Source organism: Cavia porcellus, unplaced genomic scaffold (genome assembly GCF_034190915.1).
Source record: "Cavia porcellus strain 051 isolate PalLab524CR breed Dunkin Hartley unplaced genomic scaffold, mCavPor4.1 scaffold_16, whole genome shotgun sequence".
NCBI lineage: Eukaryota > Metazoa > Chordata > Mammalia > Rodentia > Caviidae > Cavia > Cavia porcellus.
In genome coordinates this window covers 7512664-7533767 of record NW_026947499.1, presented here as the reverse complement: position 1 = coordinate 7533767, position 21104 = coordinate 7512664, and the positions used below count along the sequence as shown (strand labels likewise).

The window sequence follows — 21104 nt, the reverse complement described above, 5'->3', positions numbered from 1 at the left end:
ACAAGCACTTTGACAGAGATCTAGTGACCTTGGCTAGGTTGGCAAGTGTGGCCAAGGTGGTGCTGCCTTTCCCCAGTTGGTATTAAGTAGATTCTGCCCAGTGCAGGTTCTGCTCCGTGGGGGCATCTGACCTGCAGCCCCCAGTTCACCACCACCGCGCTCTGTAGGGTAACTGTGGTGCTCAGACTCCTGTGACGTAAGATCAGCTCTTTAGGAAACAAGAGAATCTCTCGAGTTTCCCTACTCAGAACCCTGGATAAGTTTAAGATAAACTGTAAAAAGAGAAACTTGATGGTTAGTTAAGAAGATTGAGGAAAAAAGGCCTTTCTGGGTAAGTTTTAAAATTGAGTTGGGTATGATGATGCGTGCCTGTAATCCCAGCATTTGGGAAGCTGAGGCAGGCGGAGAATCACTGAGTTTGAGGCCACACTGCATTACATAGGGAGTTCAAGGCCAGCCTCAACTGCATAGTGAGACCTCGTCTCAAAAATAAATTTTTTTTTGAATATGTGGGACTCTGAAAATACTGTTGATAAGTATTGTTAAACTTGTATAAAAATGTATAAGTATTGCTAAACTTGTATAAAAATGTTTAAATACTGTTCTTGATTTCTCTTCCTCAGGCCTCATTAAATCCAAAGATTCAAGCATGTAGCTTGAGTGATGGGTTTATAATTGTAGCAGACCAATCAGTGATACTGCTTGACAGTATTTGTAAATCACTTCAATTGCATCTTATATTTGGTAAGGCTAATGTAATGAAATACATCTGAAAATAAATATATCTTGCTATCAATTTGTAATGTACTGCCATTTCTATTCCATTATTTTTAGTAATCAAGTTTAGACAAAATTCAAGAAAATGCATACTTTTTAAAAAATTTTGAGGCAGGATCTCGCTAAATTAATCTGTTCTCAAACTTGATTCTCTTGCCTCAGCCTCCCAGAGTGCTGGGGTTGCAGGCATGTGCCACCATGCCTGTTTCATGTGTGTGTGTTTTGTGGGGTACTTTGAGTACTAAGACTCAAAGAGTGCTGTGATGAGAATCCTTTCCCTCACATCTAAGGCAAAACATATTTGTAAAGTAATTTAGTTTACTTGCCTGTTTTTTATTAGAGTACTGAATATTTCAGCCAGTTTACATTGGAATTGTTGAGTCTTTTTTGCTTGTTTATTGAAACATGGTCTCACTATGTAGCTCCGGCTGGCATTGTATTTATGGCAGTCCTCCTGCCCCAGCCTCCAGAGTGCTGGGGTTACAGCTGTGTACCACCATGCCCAGCTCCTAAGTCTTTTGTTGTCATTATTTTTTTAAGTGTTTGAATCTTATACATAGCTTCAATATCATCAACAGACATGACTACCTTTAGAATATGTAGTGTGATAAAAAATCACAAAATAGTTACGAATTCTTTAAGTAAAAGGACTTGGAGTGTGCAAGTGTGAACTAGAGAATGATTTAAGGAACAGATGAGTGATTGTACTGAAGTTAGAGGAAAATGCTATAAACTTTTTTTTTTTTTTTTTTTGGTACCAGGGATTGAACTCAACCTTGTGCTTGCCAGGCAGGCACTTATGCTGCTGAGCTAAATCCCCAGCCCCACTATGAATTTTTGTTTGTTTCTTGAGTAGAAATTTTGTGGAAAAGATGCTGGAGTATTTGTGTAAGAGCTTATCCAGGCTGGGGATTTAGCTTAGCAGCATACGCGCCTGCCTGGCAAACACAATGTCATGAGTTTGATGCCTGGTACGAAAAAAAAGCAAAAAATAAGTTAAGAGCTTAGCCAAAGAGGAATCAGAAGGCATGCATTTGAGAAAACTGTCTTGACTCCAATATAGAGGCAAGAAACCCATATTTGTGCAAGATAATAGTCATGTACCTGTGATCAGTGATAAGATTCACAGTGGCTGTGGTGTGCTTTAGTTCATTGATGCAAAGGTAGTTGTTGCTAAAAATTTTAGTCCGTAAATCGTCCGCGTTCTGTTTTTCTTACCTCTCCACATCAGTCATCTTGGTCTTGCTACTGTGAGCACTCAGGTGCGCCCCCACCTGGTGAGCCTTGCCCAAAGTGTGTTACTGTCTGCAACTACTGTTCTTACCCTTCTGCTATTTCCTTGCCTCTTTCAAGCCTTCCTGAGTGGTCTGATTAATACTGTAAAATGCATGTTCTTCCTTCCTTACCCTGCTCTTCCTTTCATTTTTTCCAGAGTACTCACCACCTTCAGACACAGCTCATCATTTATTGTGTTAACCATTTTATCATTTGTTTCTACTTTAGAATTTGAGATCACAAAGCTGGATGTGATGGCCCAGCACTTGGGAGGCTGAGGCATGAGGATCACTGTGAGTTCGAGACCAGCCTCAACTGCATAGCGAGACCCTGTCTTAAAAAATAATAATTTGAGGTCACTGAGCGTGGAAATCTTTTGGTATTATTATGTGTTTGGAAAGGACCTAGAAAAATGCTCCACGTGTAATAAGTGTTTGGTAAACATTTGTTGACCTAATCAAAGTCAGCAGTATTCTTTTATAGTTTTCAATGTTTTTGAAATACAAGTTGCCTAAATGATAGATATTTTTAATGAAAATTTGTATTTTTTTGTATTGAAAATAAACATTTTCAAAGGAAGCACATAACTTTGACTTCAAATTTTCAGACACTGAAGTAGATGTAGTTGGCCTATGCCATGAAGGGACATTTCTTCTGGTGGGGGAAAGAAATGGCAACTTGCACCTTATTCACGTCACATCAAAGCAGACGCTGCTGACTAATGTAAGATCTTGTTATGTTTTCATTTTTGTGTAGATTCTAATGATCTTTTGGATAACTAAAGCTCTTACACACTGTTACCTTGAATTTTAAATGAAGCAATAATTTTCTTTACGTTAAATTCAAGGATTAACCTCAGAAACATCTAAGTAAATGCAAAGTTAAAAAATTAATGCTCAAAGGTATTTCATACTCTTGTCTAAAATGATTTTCTATTTTAAAACTAAAATGTTTGGGATATAGGCAGAATTACTGCTAATGGTAAATAATAACTTGGAATTTGAAGAATATAATCCTTTATTGTATTTTTCTAACTTTTTAAATCAATTTTATTGATAAACAGTATTTTTCTAACTTTATTATTTGAATTTAATTTATAATTAGGCGTTTATTGAGAAAACTAATGATGAAAATCAGCCTGCTTACCGAAATCTTATTATTGAAAAAGATGGCTTGAAGGAAGGTAAATGTTCTTTTTTTTTTTTTTTTCCTGAAGGTAAATGTTCTTGATTTTTTGTTTTTTGGGTATAGCTTTTGATACATACCTAACCAAAACCTCACATTTATATTTAATCAAGAGTATAAATTTCTTGTTAAACTACACAGTGAATTTTTAAAATTTTAGATCTTTGGAGAGGATGAAATGTGTTTCTTTCTTTCTTTATTTAGTTTTAAGCAATCACTATATATTTCAGGCTGGCTTTGAAGATCTAACTATGTAGCCTCGGCTGGCCTTGAACTAATGGCAATCCTCCTGCCTCAGCCTCCTGAGTGTTCGGATTATTGGCATGCCCCACGAAGCCCAGCAAGAAACGTTATATTCTTTTAAAGTTTGTTTTTGCCTGGAAATGTAGCTTAGTGGTAGAGTGCTCACCTAGCAGTGTGTAAGGCCCAGGTTTCAATCCCAATACCTTGAAAATTAATTAAATAAATAAATTTAAAAACTCTGAACTTAGAACAGGCCTTTAATGCTAAAATTTAGATTTCACTAAGAGTTTATTTTAAAAAATTTTTGTGGGTTTTAGCAAACTTGTCATATTTTGATTTCAATAAATCTTAATTGGATAATTTATCTTGATATATCTGAATTCTTTCTGATAGCTCAAGTTTGGTTTTCAAATAAAGGTTTTAGTGGAGTGTGGTAGTGCATGCCTGTATCCCCAATGCTTGGGAGTTTGAGGCAGGAGGATAACTGGGATTTCAAGGCCAGCCTAAACTATCATAGCCAAACCCTGACTCAAAAAAATAAGTTATAAAGAAGTTGTCATCGAGGGGCTGGGGATTTAGCTCAGCGGCATAAGTGCCTGCCTTGCAAGCAGGCAGTCGTAAGTTCGATCCCTGGTACCAATTAAAAAAAAAAAAGAAAAGAAAAGAAGTTGGCATTGTTTTTATTAAAATAATGGACAAAATTTTTGTAAATTATATGATTATTATATGACTAGAATTCAAATGAGGAAATTGACTTTTTAAGCTAGTTCAAGATACTGGTTTAAATTTTATGTCCATATGCCTTATAGAGACTCCTATTTATACTATTTTAATAGGTGCCTATTATATGTTGCTTCTTACAAACAATGGATTTTTTTATATCACAAACCTTCAGCTTATAAAAATTCAGCAAGGTAAGTAATATATTATTTTCTTATTGATCTGCAGCAATATTTACTAGTTTTTCAGATAAATTTTCAAATATTCTCCTTAAGAATATTTTAGTTTCATTTTGGCATATATTCAAGTATTCAGAGTATACTTCCTCTGATAGTTTCAGCAGAACTTAAGAAATGTCATTTGGTTTCAGTTCAGGGACTGGAGCTTAGTTGAGATAAAAAGACATATGCTACCATAATAATGAATGCATTTTTTGTTTTGTTTTGTTTTTTGTCTTTTTGACACAGAATCACTATGTAGTTCAAGCTGACTTTGAGTTCATTTTCTAGCCCAGGCCGGTCTCAGACTTAACAATGATCCTCCTTCCTCAGTTTCCTGAGTGCTGGGATTACAGGCATGTGCCACCCACACCTAGCTATGTGGAGGTGGTTTTTTTTTGTTTTTTGTTTTTTGGTACTAGGGGTTGAACTCACAACCTCATGCTTGCCAGGCAGGTACTTATACCACTGAGCTATATACCCAAATAGCCTTTTATTTTATTTTACTTATTTATTTATTTTTGAGACAGGATCTTGCTATTTGGTTCAGGCTGGTCTTAGGCTTACTTTGTAACCTAGGCTGGTCTCCCAACGGGATCCTCCTGCCTCAGCCTCCTGAGTGCTGGGATTATAGGAGTGCACTACTACGCTTAGCTAAGGAATACTTTTTAATGGAGTGAATGAATTTGGAAATGGAAATGACCTTGTAGGTGTTGATGGAGCAGAGCCATAGTCCGAAATGTGTTCAGCGAGTGTTATGGGCTGTCTCAACCTATAAGATTGAAGAGTTGAATCAGGATGTGTATAAAACAAATGTTTTGTTTTATTTGATTGTTTTGGATTTTTGAGACATTGTCTACCTGTATATAGTGCAGGCTAGCCTTGAACTCACTGTGTAGCCCCGCGTGGCCTCAAACTTACAACGATCCTCCTGCATCAGCCCTCCAAATTGCAGGTATTACAGGTGTGCTCCACTGTGCCCGGCACAACAAATATTTTAAAAAATCTATATTAGATTTCACTATTCTGGTTATATGAGGAGGATTTTTTTTTTTTTTTTTTTTTTTTTTTTGTCTTTTTGAGACAGGGTCTCCCTATGCAATTCAGGCTGGCCTTGAACTCACTTTGTAGTCCAGGGTGGTCTTGAACTCACAATGATCCTCCTGCCTCAGCCTCCTGAGTGCTAGGATTACAGGTGTGCGCCACCACACCCTGCTTATATGAGGAGATTTAAGATGCATAGTTGTCTGTGGTTTTGTAAAGAAGCTAGATAAGTAAGTAAAGGAACTGTTCCAGAAGTGAGAGAAGTATGAAACTTTACAAGACTTGAGGGCTTGAATAAGAGTTGCAAAGTTGCGGCAAGAAGGCCTCCGTGGTGGGAAGACGCATGGCTGGAGGGCTGCACAGAGGCGCAGTGGTGATGCTAAGTCAGCTTGGCTGGTGCCTGAATGTAATGTGTCCTCAGAGATTATAGCATCAGACAGTGCTGAAATCAAAGTGAGCACTGACTTACTGCTTCTGCCCTGTGTTCTTTGGCTAAAATGCATTGATTTCACTTAGAAACAAGAAGAATGAATTGAATTATTTCTTAGATTGATACTGTAAGTTTAATCTGCGTTTTTTTTTTTTTTTTTTTTTTTTAATGCAGCGATTGAGAATATGGATTTGGATACAGCCCAAAGAGTAAGAAAACAAAACTATGTTACTGTCTTTCAACTAAAATTTAGTAAGAATGTAGAATCTTTCTATATATAGTTGACCTACTGTTTGATATTTTAGGAATTACTATGATAGAATATTTTAATAACTTAAAAAGTACGTTTATAGCTGATTGATGTAAGCTGATTCGTTATGCTTTTTGGTAGGTATAAAAATAAATTCTAATTTTTTAAATTCTGCAGTTACAGGGAGAAATCAATTCCAGTTTTATATCTACTGAAAGCTATCACACTCTTGGTTGTCTTAGTCTTGTGGCTGGAGATTTAGCAACTGAGACTCCTGTGATAATTGGGGTAAATCTTTGTAAAATTTTGTTTTTTTTGGGACTGTAGTGTTTCTTTGTTAGCATGTTATCCTTTTTTAGTTAAATTTCAAATTAATTTGTAGCATGTAACAAAAAGGAAATTATCAAATTAGGTTAAAAAATTAATTTTTAGAAAACTGAAATTTCTATTTTGGAAAAATACTGCATTTTTATTTTAATTATGGCTAAATTCCCTGAAATTTTAGCATTTCTTTTCGTTCTGACTATAGACAGAAACAATAAAAACAAAATAAAAAATTCCACAGTTACAGTAGTGCCTGGCCGTTTGTCACTAAATAGAAATCACAGAGCTGGGATTGAACCCAGGGCTTAGATGAGTGCTCTTCCATTAACTAAACTCCCAGCCTGAGGTTACAGATTTTTTTTAAAAAATCACATTATTACCAGGCATGGTGGTACACACTGGTTATCCCAGTACTCAGGAGGTTGAGGCAGGAGGATTGCTGCAAGTTCTAAGGCCAGCTTGGCTACATAGTGAGTTCAAGGCCAGCCTGAGCTATATGGTGAAACTGTGCCTCAAAAAACCACCAAAATGAATAAATAAATAAACAAACCAAACAAAAAATCACATTATTTTTTAAAAAAAATCACCTTGTGGCTGTGTAGATTATATATCAGCCTTTAAAATCATGGTGGATGCAGAAATGTATCTAAAGGCACATATACCTTTGGTGACAAAATTAGAAGTTCTCTGGAGCCTACTGTTTTATTTTGGCTTTTGCTTATGTTTGAAAATAAAAGAAATGCTGAACTTCAGGTGTTTACTTAAAAGGCTTCAGTAAATTTTTTTCGTCTCCTGCTTTTCAAATCCCTGTAATCTTGAAATAAGACAAGTTTTATATAAACCTCTATTCAGAGAATGATTCTGGACAGTAAAAATTCTTTAAGCAATTCTACTTTGTTCCTAGTCTTGGGTAGTACTTGTTGTTAGTAGAATGAAAAAAATGATCAAAATGGGGCTGGGGATTTAGCTCAGTGGTGCCCTGGCAAGTGAGAGTCTTGGGTTCCACCCCCGGTACCCCTCAAAAAAAAAAAAAAATGGAAGAGATCTTAAAGTTCAGGCTATCTTTAGGGCAACACTTTATTAAGTGTTATTCATGTAATAACAGTGCCAGCATTCAGTTCTTTACATTCTTGCCTGAAAGCTAGTTGGGCTTGGATATATAAATGCATTTTAAAATGGGTAATACACAATTTTTTTTTGAGTATAAGCAGTTGAACTCAGGACCTTGCACTTGCCAGGCAGGCATTGTGTCATATTTTATTCTGAGAAATGTCTAGCACTTAGAATCAAGTTTTTTGGGGAGGATACTGGGGATTGAACGACCTTGCACTTGCGTGGTAGGTGCTTGTGCCACTGAGCTAAATCCCCGGCAGAATCAAATTTATAACTGTTGTCCTTTGTGCTTTTTAGGGAACTGGTAATTGTGTCCTCTCAAAATGGGAACCAGACTCTTCCAAAAAAGAAATGAAAGTTAAGAACCTTATTGATGCAGAAATCATTAAAGGTAAAATAAGTTAATGAAACCATTTTCTGTAATTATTAACAAGTTGTAATTTTCATGTTAATATACTTGAACTATTATATAGGGTTTTTACCACATCATCTTTGATGAGCCAGATTAGTTTGATTATTGTCCATAACGTGACTGTTCTTGACATGTTGCCATTCCTGCTTTGTTTTGGGAGAGTTTGTATTTTCGTGGTCATCTAAAAGTAGTAGAGGCGGGAATAAATGCAAATGAGAATGTTGAACTTGTCTCATGATGTGAAGTGACGGCTGGGGCATCTGCTTGGCCACATGACGCGTAGGTGATGAGACATCACTGCCAAGCTAGGAACCATGGAGATGGCCCAAGTGACCCCCAAACTGCACACTGATTCTCGCCTCAGTGGAACAGAGGTTCCTGTACCATTACTGATGCAAAGTAACTTTCACACCCTATCTGACGGAGCCCTGGAAGAGCTGATGTGAGTGCAGTCCCGCTGGTGACCTGAAGAAAAACATCACTCCATGATGCAGGCTGGGTGGAAGAACTAGAAAGAGAAAACAAGACCCCGCCATGCAGAGGAGTTGAGGATGCTGACAATTTACACTGACATCTGGGAGACCTTTTTCTCAAGCCAGAAAACGACTGAATGACTTTATGCAAATAACTACTACTTGTAGACAGGTTTATATTATAGTGTGTATTTGTGGAAGGAGGACTTGTTGGTTGCTTTCTTAACAGTTTTTGTTTTTGTTTTATAGGACAAGGGTCTTGCTGTGTAAGCTCAGGCAGAGCTTGAGCTCTCTATGTACCTCACCAGCGTACCCTGGAAGTTAGGGAGGTTTACCTACCTCAGCTTCCTGAGAACTGGGTTTAACAGCATGAGCCACCACGCCCAGCTAGTGTTCTTGATTTTTTTTTGATACCAGGAATCGAATTCAGGACCTTGCCTGTGCCAGGAAGGCACTTGTGCTGCTGAGCTAAACCTCTGACAGTGTTCTTGATTATTAAACACTAAAGCTTTGGCATTTCCTGCCTATTACTGTCAGATATTTTTGTGAAGTCATTATTTTCTGCCCTTCCTTTTGTAGTAGTTGCTCTTTGATAAAAGTTAGTATCTGGGGCCTGGGGATTTAGCTCAGCAGCATAAGCGCCTGCCTTGCAAGCGCACAGTCGTGAGTTCGATCCCTGGTACTGATAAAAAAAAAAAAGTTAGTATGTAAGTTTGTTAGATAAATAGTAAATTCTTCAAATATTGTTAAAAAAGTACGTGTAGTTCTGCCTTTCTGTAAATATGTCTTTTTAATATGGCTCTCTGTAGCATGGAAATACAATTCTCAGACATCTTGCTTTCTCTTTTGTAGGTGCAGTGAAGTTCCAGCTGATAGACAATCTACTCTTTGTTCTTGATACTGATGTATGTATTTGATATTTCTCTGTCAGTGTTTCCATTTGATACTGTTTTTTGTTTATTTGTGATGCTGGGAATGGAACCCAAGATCTCATGCAAACCAAGTGCTCTACCACTGACCTATACCTCCAGCTCACGTGTTATGTTTAACTATTGACAAACCTACAGGGACAAGAACTTTAGCTGGGACAGATTACTGCCTTATGTACTGGGCTTTATTTCCCTATATGTATCAAAAATACATCCTGAAATGTAAACTTGTAAGCAGTAGTTATGTGTGAGCGAAATGTCTCTTCTGCAGAATGTGCTGAGTTTGTGGGACATTCACACTCTCACTCCCATGTGGAATTGGCCCTGTCTTCACATAGAGGAATTCCTTCTTACCACTGAAGCAGATTCTCCTTCGTCAGTGACCTGGTGCGTTACAATTAGCTAGGACAATTGCCCTTTCCTTAACAACAGGTTATGTGTCTGGTTTTATTTATATCATTTATTATGTTTTGTGTTCTAAACTGTGCTGTGAAATAGTCTGTAAGGACTGATGAGGTGTTTGCCTCTTTCCATTGGGGACAAAAAAGACAATGTGAACTTTCAAGAGTTGTATGAGATAGAACATCAATTTGGGCCATAAACCTGGAGAAATAGAGCCCAGTGTTCTCTCTCTCTCTCTCTTTTTTTTTTTTTTTGTCTTTTTTGTTTTTATCGGTACCAGGGATCGAACTCACGACTGCCTGCTTGCAAGGCAGGTGCTTATGCTGCTGAGCTAAATCCCTAGCCCCCATTTTTTTTTTTTTTTTTTTTTTTTGAGACAGGGTCTCACTGTGCAGCTCAGGCTAACCTTAAACTCACTGTCTAGCCCAGGCTGGCTTTGAACTTGCAGTGATCTTCCTGCCTCAGCTTTCTGAGTGTTGGATTTACAGGCATGCACCACCACGCCTGGCACAGTGTCCTCTCTATAGTCCATTTTAACTTTTATGCAAAAAATATTATTATTAATGTGATTATGTCTTGCAGTTAGCAAAGCTTGTTTGGTTTATTTGCGGCTTCTTTTCTCTTTCAGGCAAGGGATTACAAATCTCAAGTTAGTAGCTCTGACAATGACAGCTAATAAGAAGGTACTGTAAAGGTTTACTTCATGTCCATATTATGTGTTGAACACAGCACTTATTAACACAAAAGTAGATATTAAGCAGTGCTCACAGGATATTGGTTCTTATAGTTCACACAGTTGACAAATAATACTCTTGCAAAGTTCTTTTACTGTTTCAAAGAAAGGATATAAATCTTGGTTGCATATTTTTAAACAGCATTTTAGGAACAAAAAATGTTCCTAAGAAAGTCTTTGAAGGATTTTTTTTTTTTTTTTGGTTGGTTTTGTTTTGTTTTGATACCAGGTATTGAACTTGCAACCTTGTGCTTGCCAGGCAGGCACTTATGTCACTGAGCTAAATCCCTGGTCCTCTAAGAAAGTCTATTAGGGTGACTCTCACAAAGTTCTGAGAGTGAGGAATTACTTTCACCTTAAATGCAAATTGTAGAGTATATATACATTTTTATTCAATAAATGTAGAAGGTATAATAAAACATAAGTTTATCTTTCGTGTTTAATCATTAAAAACTTGTCTGTGAAAGTTTTTTTTGCATTTAGGGGCTGGGGATTTAGCTCAGCGGCATAAGCGCCTGCCTTGCAAGCACATGGTCGTGAGTTCCATCTCCAGTACTAATTAAAAAAAAAAAAAAAAAAGATTTTTTTTTTTTTTTTGCATTTAGCTTTGATTATGAATGTTTTGAATACATGGTTGTGATTGTGAAGTACTATTATATGTGTGTAGGTTTACATTAACCTACTAAGTGAACTGCTTTTCCATTTCTCTTAGATGAAGAACCTTGTGGTTTATGTATTACCTACAATGGAAATTCTGTATTCTTTGGAAGTATCTAGGGTTTCTTCTTTGGTTCAAACAGGAATTAGCACAGTAAGTCTATGCATATTTTAAACTGCTTTATACCAATTTTTTAAAACTTTAAAAAAACTTTTAAGAGTAATTAAGCTATGTATGAGTAGAACCTAATGGACCTGGCTAGATCTCAGGTGTGTATCTGTATTCATTATTAACAGAGCTCCTCAGATACACCAGGTCAGTCTTCATACAAAAAAAAAAAAAAAGAAAGAAAAAGAAACCAGGCATGGTGGTGCAGCCTATACACTTAATCCTTGGAAGGTTGAGGCAGAAAGATCACTGTGGGTTTGAGGCCAGCCTGGGCTATGGAGTGAATTCAAGACCAGCCTCCTGAAGTACATAGTGAGACCCTGTCTCAAAGGATAAAAAAGAAAAATAAATAAATAAAATAAACAGAAAAAAGTAAAATGGCAGTCATCTACTCAGTTTTCTTGAATATTTGGAAGAAATGTAAATAATTAAATTTTAGGGGTTGTACATTTGTTTAAATGTTATTTTAATTGTTTAAACTCATGGAGCACACTGATAATCCAATGCGTGAATAAAGTGTGTAATGATCAAGTTAAAGTAGTTAACATTTCCAACTCTTTAAAGGTTTTTGGATTAACTTATAGTAATTGTATAGAATAGCTTGATGTGATATTTTTATTTATTTTATATTGGAACCTTTTTTTTTTTAATGTTTGTATACACATAACACCTATATACACATGCTGTATTATTTGCAGACTTTCTGACCTGGTACCTCTAAATGTTTAAGCAAATGTCTTTTTTTTTTTTTTTTTTTTTTGTCTGTTTCTATTTTATCAATACTGGGGATTGAACTCATGACTGCCTGCTTGCAAAGCAGGCGCTTATGCGGCTGAGCTAAATCCCCACCCCGCAAATGTCTTTTTTTTTTATAATTCCAAATTTTTAAATTCTTTGTTTGATCCCAGCAGCACACAGCCTAGATCTAACCACCTTCAAAAAGCCCTGCCTGTGATGACATGAGGGTTGGAGGGGGCTATCCAGGCACCAGCCATAGGAGTGAGTCACATTAAAGGTCTCACTATAGATCCATGTGTCCTATTATTAATGATGTTAATTTGATTGAGGCCAGCCTAGGCAATTTAACAACATCTTGTCTCAGAATAAAGGAAAAAGGGGTAGGGATATAGCTCACCACTTTGTGGGTTCAATTTTAGTATTGGAAGAAAGAAAAAAGGAAAAAATTTGACCATTTGGATTGATTTTAAAATCCTTTGATAATCCCTGGTATTCCCTTCAAAAAAATCCAATGATGAGTAATTCTTGATTGAACCATTTGGTAGTTCAGTAATTATAAAACAAACTGCCTTTATATCTGAGTTTTAATGATATTTTTGTTATATTTGTAGGATACCATTTACCTTCTGGAAGGAATTTGCAAAAGTGATCCCAAGTAGGTCATGTTTTATTAGATAATTATCAGATGAGTTGCTGAATAACAGCTTATCTCAGTTAAAATTTACTCATTAATATGAAGCGGCAAGCCTATTTACAAGGCACTCATTTTTCAGATTCTCCGAAGACTCCGTGTCAGTGATAGTGCTCAGGTATCTTACAGAAGCTTTACCTGAAAACAGGTGACTATAGCCATTCTTTTACTTCTTACCCCTTAATGAAAGCTCACATTCCCTAGTTAATAAACATGTACTGAGATTTCTTTTCCTACTTACAGATTGAGTCGGTTACTTCACAAACACAGATTTGTGGAAGCCGAGAGCTTTGCCATTCAGTTCGGACTGGATATTGAGGTAAGTGTGCATGTGTCCCTGAAACAAGAACTTCTTGATGTCCTTGAGGCTGAGGAGACACTGACGTGGAGACCACTGGTATTTAGTGTGAGCAGGTTTAGAATTAAAGCACGACAGAGCTGGGGATTTACCTCAGCAGCATAAGCGCCTGCCTTGCAAGCAGGGAGTCGTGAGTTCGATCCCCGGTACCGATAAAAAGGAAAAAGACAAAAAAAAAAAAAAAAAGAATTAAAGCATGGCAGAGTAGGGAGGCCTCGGATTCTTCCATGAACCCCTTGCCGTTTGGGCCAGAGTGGGGTTCTACACGCAGAAGAGCCAAAAGAAGTGAACAGGGGAGGAGCCTGCAGGACTTGTGAGTTCTGAAGGGGACTGAGATTTCATCCTGTAGGTGAAGGGGAAGTAATTTTAGGCCTCAGAATGTCCTGGGTGGGCAGTTTGGAACGGTGGAGAGTTGTCTGAAAAAGGCCCAAACGAAAGGTCAAATGTCAGTTAGACGCTTTTCCTGGGAGGGCTGTTCAAGCAGTGGGGTGCAGTGGAGATGAGTGGGAGGGGCTGATGGGAGGTAAATGCACAGTAGAATCAGCGGGACACGATGGTCAAATATAGGGCAGAACGGAAGACTGGAATTTGTCTACATGTTGGGTGGTGGCGGTGTTACCTAAAACGAGGAATGTGCGTGTAAGAGCTGGTTCGGGTAACAAGATGGAGAGTTCTGCTTTATAAACGCTGGATGTAAGGAGCCTGTGAACTTAGTGCTGTCTGCTAGGAAGCCAGGGGGTGACCTGATCTGACCATGGACATGGGGAAGACAGAGGGAGGCTCAGCTTCCAGGATACCGCAGAGCAGGAGAACATGTGGAAGGGAAAGGGACCTGAGCAGGGCACGCCATGCACCAGCAGGTGAGGGGCGGAGGAGACAGATCCACATGTGTGGGAACAAATGAAGGAAGGAAAGCACAGGAATGCACCATTACAGAAGCCAAGGAGAGAGACACTTTAAACTCAGTGGTAATGATCATCAATTGCAGATGCTACAGAGGTCAGATATCAGAGTGAAGGTCGATTGAGTCACGGGTCACTAAACCCCCTGAAAAGTTTCCCAAGAAGGAATGAAGGAGACAACTTGATCAGATTTCATTAAAAACATGTACTGAATGGGTAATTGATACCCATGTGGTTGTTTTTAAAATGTAGCATTTTACACATCTAGAATAATCCTGTGCATGAGCAAAGGAGTAACAAGTACTAAGAGTAGGACTGGGCATGGTGTCACACACCTGTAATACCGATGCTCAGGAGGATGAGGCAGGAGGACTACTACAGATCTAGGGCCAGCCCGAACCACACAGTGAAGTCCTGTCTCAAAGGACAGAAAAAGTATTAAGAGCAGAATAATAGACACTTTTTGTTAGGAAAAGGAGGATGGTGTATTTTCTTTGTTTTTCTTTTCTTTTTTTTTTTTTTTTTTTTTGAGACAAAGTCTTCCTTTCAAGCACAGGCTGGTTTTGAACTCACTTGGTAGCCCAGAGTGGCCTCAAACTTGCAGCAATCTTCCTGCCTCAGCCTCCCAAGTGCTGGGGTTACAGGCATGTGCCAACATACCCAGCTCACTTTCTTTTCATCTTTGATCCTGAGTTATGTGAGGATTCATCTTTTTTCATAACAGTGTATGTGGCACAATATACCGTGAAAGTAGATCATCCTTAGCTATTCCCATACTTCAGATCAATTGATGTGCCTGCCATGTTTATATTGTAGCTTGTATATAAGGTAAAAGCAAATGATATGTTGGAAAAACTAGCTTTGAGTTCTGTGGACACCAGCGGGCAGACCAAATGGCAGCAGCTTGTAGAGGAAGCAAAGGAAAATCTTCGTAAAATCCAGGTATGTGTTCCCAGCCACTAAGGATTCTGCCTGTAGTGCTGTGTTGGTCAGGGTTGAGTTGCCTCACTGTATGTTGCCTTTGTGAAACAGGATGACGAATTCGTGGTGAATTACTGCCTAGAGGCGCAGTGGGTGACCTACGAAACTACCCAGGAGATGCTCAGCTATGCCAGAAGCAGGGTGAGTTAGCAGCCTTTTCTTTCTTTTTCAGCCTCTTTTTCTTTCTCAGAAGAATTTGTTTCAATTACTCATCATTCTGCACCTCTCCTTTTTTTTTGTCCTTCCATTTTTCTATATCTGTGTAACAATTTCTTTTCTTTTTTTTTTCTTTTCCTAAATCCATTTTATTTCAAGGAGAAAAAGAAAAAAAGAGAAAAGAAAAAACCTAACATTTCAAGACATATCAATCAAGGGGTAACAATAGTACATACCTTGTGCATTTTCATCCCCAAATCATTCACACCAATGTCTTTTTCTTTTCTTTTCTTTCTTTCATGTTTTTTTTTGGTACTGGGGATTGAACTTACAACCTCACGCTTGCAGGCAGGTGCTTATGCCATTGAGCTAAATCCTCAGCCCTCACCTCAATTTCTTAAAAAATAGGAACTTTTTTTATTTGCTATTTTGAGACAAGGTCTTGCTGTGTAGTGCAGGCTGGTCTTAAACTCACTATGTATCCAGGCTGGCCTGGAGCTCATGGTGATCCTCCTGCCTCAGCCTCTCACATGCTAGGGTTATAGACTAGCACCACCACACTCTTTTTTTTTTTCCATTGCTGGGAACGGATCTCAGGGTTTTTCCCTAGCTCATTTTTATTTTGAAGCAAGGTCTTGCTAATTTGCCCCGGCTGGGCTCCAATTTGTGATCTCCTTCCTTGCCTCCCCAGAGCACTGGGATTACATGTGTATGCTGCCATGCCTGACCTAAAGAAAAAGGAAATTTTTTAAAATTATAGCTTTATTGAAATAATTGATATCATTTATTTCACTAATTTAGTATTCAGTGGTCATTAGTACATTTACTGATTTCTTTTTTTTTTTTTTTTTTTTTTTGAGGCAGGGTCTTGTGTAGTTTAGGCTGACCTCAGACTCAGACTCACTGTGTAGCCAAGCTGGCCTCAGATTCACAGTGATCCTCCTGCCTCATTCTCCTGAAGTACTGGGATTACAGTTGTGTGCCATCACACCTGGGTATTTACTGAATTTGTGTGACCATTATCTCTATCAGTTTTAGATCATTTTTGTTGCCCCTACTGTTAGCCGTCTCTCTTAGTTTCCTCCATCCTAGCCTCAGGCAATCCCTGATTATTTCCTATCTCTATTTAATGTGCCTGGACATTACAAATCCGCAAATTGGAATCAGATGATGTGGTGTGGTTTGTATCTGACTTTTCACTTAGCATGTTACCAGGGACCACCCTGCTGAAGCATGTGTCGGTGCAGTGCATCTTTGCACTGGTGAGTAGCATTCACTGCATACAGACCACATCACGTTTTGCCTATCCGTTCACCCTCTGATGGGCACCTGAGTTCCATCTCTGCTGTTGTGAGAGTAATGCTGCTATACATTTGGTCGTGTGAAAGTCTGTTCAAGTCCCTGCTGTCAGTCCCTCCTACCGAGGAGGTGAGTTGCTGGCTCCACGCCTGAGTTCCCTGGAGCTGCCAAGCTGTTTTCCCAAGGGTGCACTGGGTTCCCCTTTCCAGCTCTTGCTGTTCTTTGTTTTGTGACATTAGCCAACCTAATGGGTATGAAATGGAAGATATGTTTTTGTAGTGTTTGTACATGTGTGTATTATTCAAAAAGAATATTTAAAAATATTTTTCTTGTAGTTGTTGTTGGTTTTTTTTGGTACCAGGAATCAAACTCAGGGCCTGCCAGCGCTTACTTTTTAAAAAGACGGTCTCAGACAGTACAAAGTGGCCTTGAACTCACTATGTAGACCAGGCTGGGCTTGAACTCACAGTGATCCTCCTCCCTCAGCTTCCTGTGTTCTGGGATTATAGGTGTGCTTTACCACACCTGCCTTCTAGATCTTTTTTAATACGTACTTTCTGCTATTGCTAATAATAGCATTTTTGTAGTAAAGTGTTTGCCTCAGTGTCCTGAGTACAACTGTTCATTATAGTCCATAAAATCAAGGTATAACATGAGCAAAATGGTTTTTTTAATCCATTTTATTCAAACAAAAAGAAAGAAAAAAACTACCACAAAATTTAAAAGCGTGTCAGTTGGGGCAACAATGGTACATACATTGCACATTGTCATCCCCAAATCATTCAGCCAGAGCACGAGACATCTGCCTTCAATTGTCTGAACAATATCAGCACAAATCTTTCTCTTCAGTGAACTCAGAAATCAGTACTATAACATAATTTTTTTTAATATACATACACATCTACACATGTTTTTTCCTTCAGCTTGTCACATTAATGAAGCATTAGGATATTAACACATGAGTGTCTTATTTCACTAATGAGTAGCATGGGCAAAATGTTATGAGCTTTTTTCATATAATGCAGTGTTTTTTAAAATACGTAGTTTCTTTATTATTTACTCTTTTCAGAATTGTCCAGGTTAGTTTTCTCTCCTTGCTGAGGCAAAATACTTGACACCCAAAATTAAGGAAGGAAAGGTTTATTAAAGGTTTGTGGAGGTACCAGTCCATAGTTAGTGGGCTCCAAACCAGGGTGGCATGGTGCAGGGGCAACACTTTAAGACAGCAGCCTGTAAAAGCAGCCAGAGCAAAAGTGGAGAGCAGGGAGCAAGCCTCTTTTCCTCCCTTGTGTTGGAAGCAGGTTGAACACCAGATAGCACTCATTGTATCTGCCTGCCTCCTCCTGTGCAGGCTAAGGATATTTACAGAGTAAGGACCCTTGTGCCCTTCTGAGTTACTTAGTTAAGCTTTAGACTTCTCAAGTTGACACAATGTATAAACCATAACAAGAATGAAGCACAGCATTTTTTCAAAGGTAGTGTTTTCCATTCACAGAATGAGAAACCTAACATAGATGTTTTATTTTCATCCTTAGCTTTTGAAGAAAGAAGATAAAACTGTTCCCTTCTATTCTGATGGCTTGATAGAGGTAATTACGTTAGATTGATAGATTAATATGGGGATGAATGACCCTTTGTAGTTTTTTTCCCTTTCAACATAGGCTTGCATTTTTTTAAGAGCAAGTTATTTTAATACCTCAGCTTACTTATTTCCAAAATGAGACTATTAATAGTATTTCCTTATAGGGTTTTGTGAGGTTATAGCATATAACTTCTAAAAACCATTTTGCATAGATCCCCATACCTGCTGAATACTAAAATGGCTATGAACTTGGTGATAATCATGATAATGCCCAAATACATGGGCGCATGTACAAAAGCATGTGTGTATGTAAATTTCCAAAGTAAATTCAGCTAAGTTTCACAATAAGGTCACTTATAAATCATTCTGAAAATTGGTTTTTGAACGGCAGTATTATTATTATTTTTACTTAAAGAGAAAAAACAAAAACAAAACAGAAGAAAAGGGTAGAAATAATACAGAATTACAGAAAAATAAACAGTAAGAAATCACTTATCAACTATTTTCAAATAAGCATACAAAGTGACATTCAAATAGTGACATTGCTTACAGTTCTGCTCAATGATCCCACAAAAATTTAGTAATGTGGTTATCAGTCCTACACACTTGTTTTTTATCTTAAAGAGGGTAAGATTAAACATATCAAAACAGAACAAAACAGTTCATAAAGAAACAATTTAAAGAAATACCTATTTCAAAGCAAGTCCACTGGAGATCTTCACTGTCTATCTTACTGTCTCTAGTTTTCTTCCAAATAGTTATCTCCATCTTCACACACATTGAATACATACTGCATGTTATAGAACTAATCAAATTGTTAGAGGATGATGAAGACTTTTTAGGTCTTTAAGACCTGACATTGGGGAAGTCAATAATGACTACCATAATATCTCTTATTCTTTTTGTAGTTCGCTGTCCTTAACTTTACATATGCTGAAATTGAACTTTAGAGACTAGACTAATATCACTCTGAACAGTGAATAATACTATTGCTAGATTTTATATCATAATGTTACAGAATTAGCATTGGGTTTCTTAGTGTCTCTTCTTCAGAGTATCTGTTCATTACATTGTGCATTATAGTTTAAAAAATTCTTCCCATGTGTGAATTTCTACATGTATATCTATCCTCTCTGTGTTACAGAGAAAAACAGATCATAACAAGACAACAAAAGAAATTCCTAGAAAAAATGCAATGAAAAAGATACATAAGACCACAATATTAAGTGATCTACCATAGTTACTATGCTTTCTCTTGTTATTTTCTATAGACTTGTCCACATCATCAGGCTTAAAGTAGTTAAGCATAGTATTACATAGCTATTTTTATAAGAACACAACTTTGAAGACATTGTAGGACTTGAGAGTGGTTAATAATCAAAACTGGTATGGATATCTTTTACATCTTGTCAGCTTCAGAGTAGTTGCCTCTACTTTTAGACTTGATACTATTAAGCATACCAAATTTGAATAAAATCAGCCAAGGCAAAACCGCGGTCTATCAAACCAGCTTCAAATAAGATCAGTTATAGTAAGACAATGTAAGTAATACAGGGTTTCAGTTTAAGTTAACATGAAATTAAGGATAGTTACCATGGTATAACCTGCTACTTTTGGGTTAGATGTCTGTGCCCTCAAATCTTGTATCAGTGGACAGACCGGAACAAAATAAAATCAAACTAAACAGAGCGATAAGACTACTGTGACTTTTAAATCCTGACACACTATTAACAATGACCTCTGCCTTCCTTTTTTAGGCTATTTTTCACCTTTCCCCTTCTCGGGATGTTTTATATGTTTTGGGTCCCACTAGTCCCTTTAATTTTTAGATTAGGGCCCAGCCTGTTGTTTGAGTGTTACTGAACCTTTTTACCCCTGAGCTTGATCTTGAGCTGTACTCCTTTACTTACTAAAGTCATAGGGTTTTCCTTCCTTCCAGCTGTGTAGTTCTACACTGAAGGGCAGTATTATTAACATGTAGACCTTTACAATTAAACGGTGACTGGAATGTTTTCATTACTCCATTTGGAGTTGCACTGATGGGACTAACCTGTCTAGAGAATGACTCTAATGTTTGGTGTTTTTTAATTCAGTATTATTGCCAACAACATCAGATTATCAATTTCTTTCTTCTTTAGGTACTAAGGGCTCATGCAAAGTTAACTACATTTTATGGAGCATTTGGACCAGAAAAATTCAGGTACATTCCATTTTTAAATTTTTAATGTGAGTTAAGTACTCGTGTAAAATGTTGTAGAAAAATGCAGCATTCTTTTGCATGAATTTGTCATACTTGGAGAGGAAGAGCTGGGATGGTCAAATGGTGGAAAAATACTATCTTTTCATCAAAGGAAGATTGGCTTAAGAACCTGTTATTCTTTCTTACGTGTATGTTTTGGTTTTTTTTTTGACAACCAGACTGTATATAGCCAGGCTGGTCTCAAACTCATGGTTATTTTCCTTCCTCAATTTCCCAAGTGCTGAGACCCTGTTTCAAAGCATTAAATTTTTAAAAGGCAGAGGCTGTAGTTTAGTTTAGTTTAGCTTTTTTTGTAGCTTAGTTTAAAAACCTCGGGTTCAGGGGCTGGGGATTTAGCTCAGCAGCATAAGCGCCTGCCTTGCAAGCAGGTAGTTGTGAGTTCGATCCCTGGTACCGATAAAAAGGAAAACGACAAAAAAAAAAGGACCTCGGGTTTAATCCCTAGTATTTCAGGAAATAATAGTTAAAAATAATTGTTTCTGGGAAAGGGAGAAGGGAAGTGGATGTAAAAAGAATTAAGATGTGTTATGTACATGTACCAGTTCCTATGTTAAATGTAATCATTGTGTACTACAAACATACTAATAAATTTTTTTTAAAATAGTTGTTTACAGCCACCCATGGTGGTGCACGCCAATAATCCCAGCAGTTGGGAGGCTGACACAGCAGTATTGCCACAAGTTTGAGGTCAGACTGGGCTACATAATGAACCACACACAGAAAAATCCAAAAAAAAAAAAAAAGACCATAGGCCTTCTAGAGCAGCCAAGATGACATAGCAAG

General features: G+C 37.6%; 1 protein-coding gene across 4 annotated transcripts in view; it reads left to right on the top strand.

The window, feature by feature from the left end:
- Kntc1 (kinetochore associated 1) overlaps nt 1-21104 on the top strand; it is a 75599-nt gene that overhangs the window by 6540 nt on the left and 47955 nt on the right. For all 4 annotated transcript variants that reach the window (XM_063225556.1, XM_063225554.1, XM_063225555.1 and 1 more), the window contains 18 exons: nt 624-744; nt 2660-2775; nt 3157-3235; nt 4317-4394; nt 6067-6101; nt 6320-6430; nt 7877-7970; nt 9317-9369; nt 9665-9780; nt 10424-10478; nt 11241-11339; nt 12704-12747; nt 12866-12931; nt 13027-13102; nt 14860-14985; nt 15076-15165; nt 18015-18068; nt 20200-20261. In XM_063225556.1, coding sequence (XP_063081626.1) covers nt 624-744; nt 2660-2775; nt 3157-3235; nt 4317-4394; nt 6067-6101; nt 6320-6430; nt 7877-7970; nt 9317-9369; nt 9665-9780; nt 10424-10478; nt 11241-11339; nt 12704-12747; nt 12866-12931; nt 13027-13102; nt 14860-14985; nt 15076-15165; nt 18015-18068; nt 20200-20261 — 1475 coding nt within the window. The remainder of the gene's footprint in view (nt 1-623; nt 745-2659; nt 2776-3156; nt 3236-4316; nt 4395-6066; nt 6102-6319; nt 6431-7876; nt 7971-9316; nt 9370-9664; nt 9781-10423; nt 10479-11240; nt 11340-12703; nt 12748-12865; nt 12932-13026; nt 13103-14859; nt 14986-15075; nt 15166-18014; nt 18069-20199; nt 20262-21104) is intronic.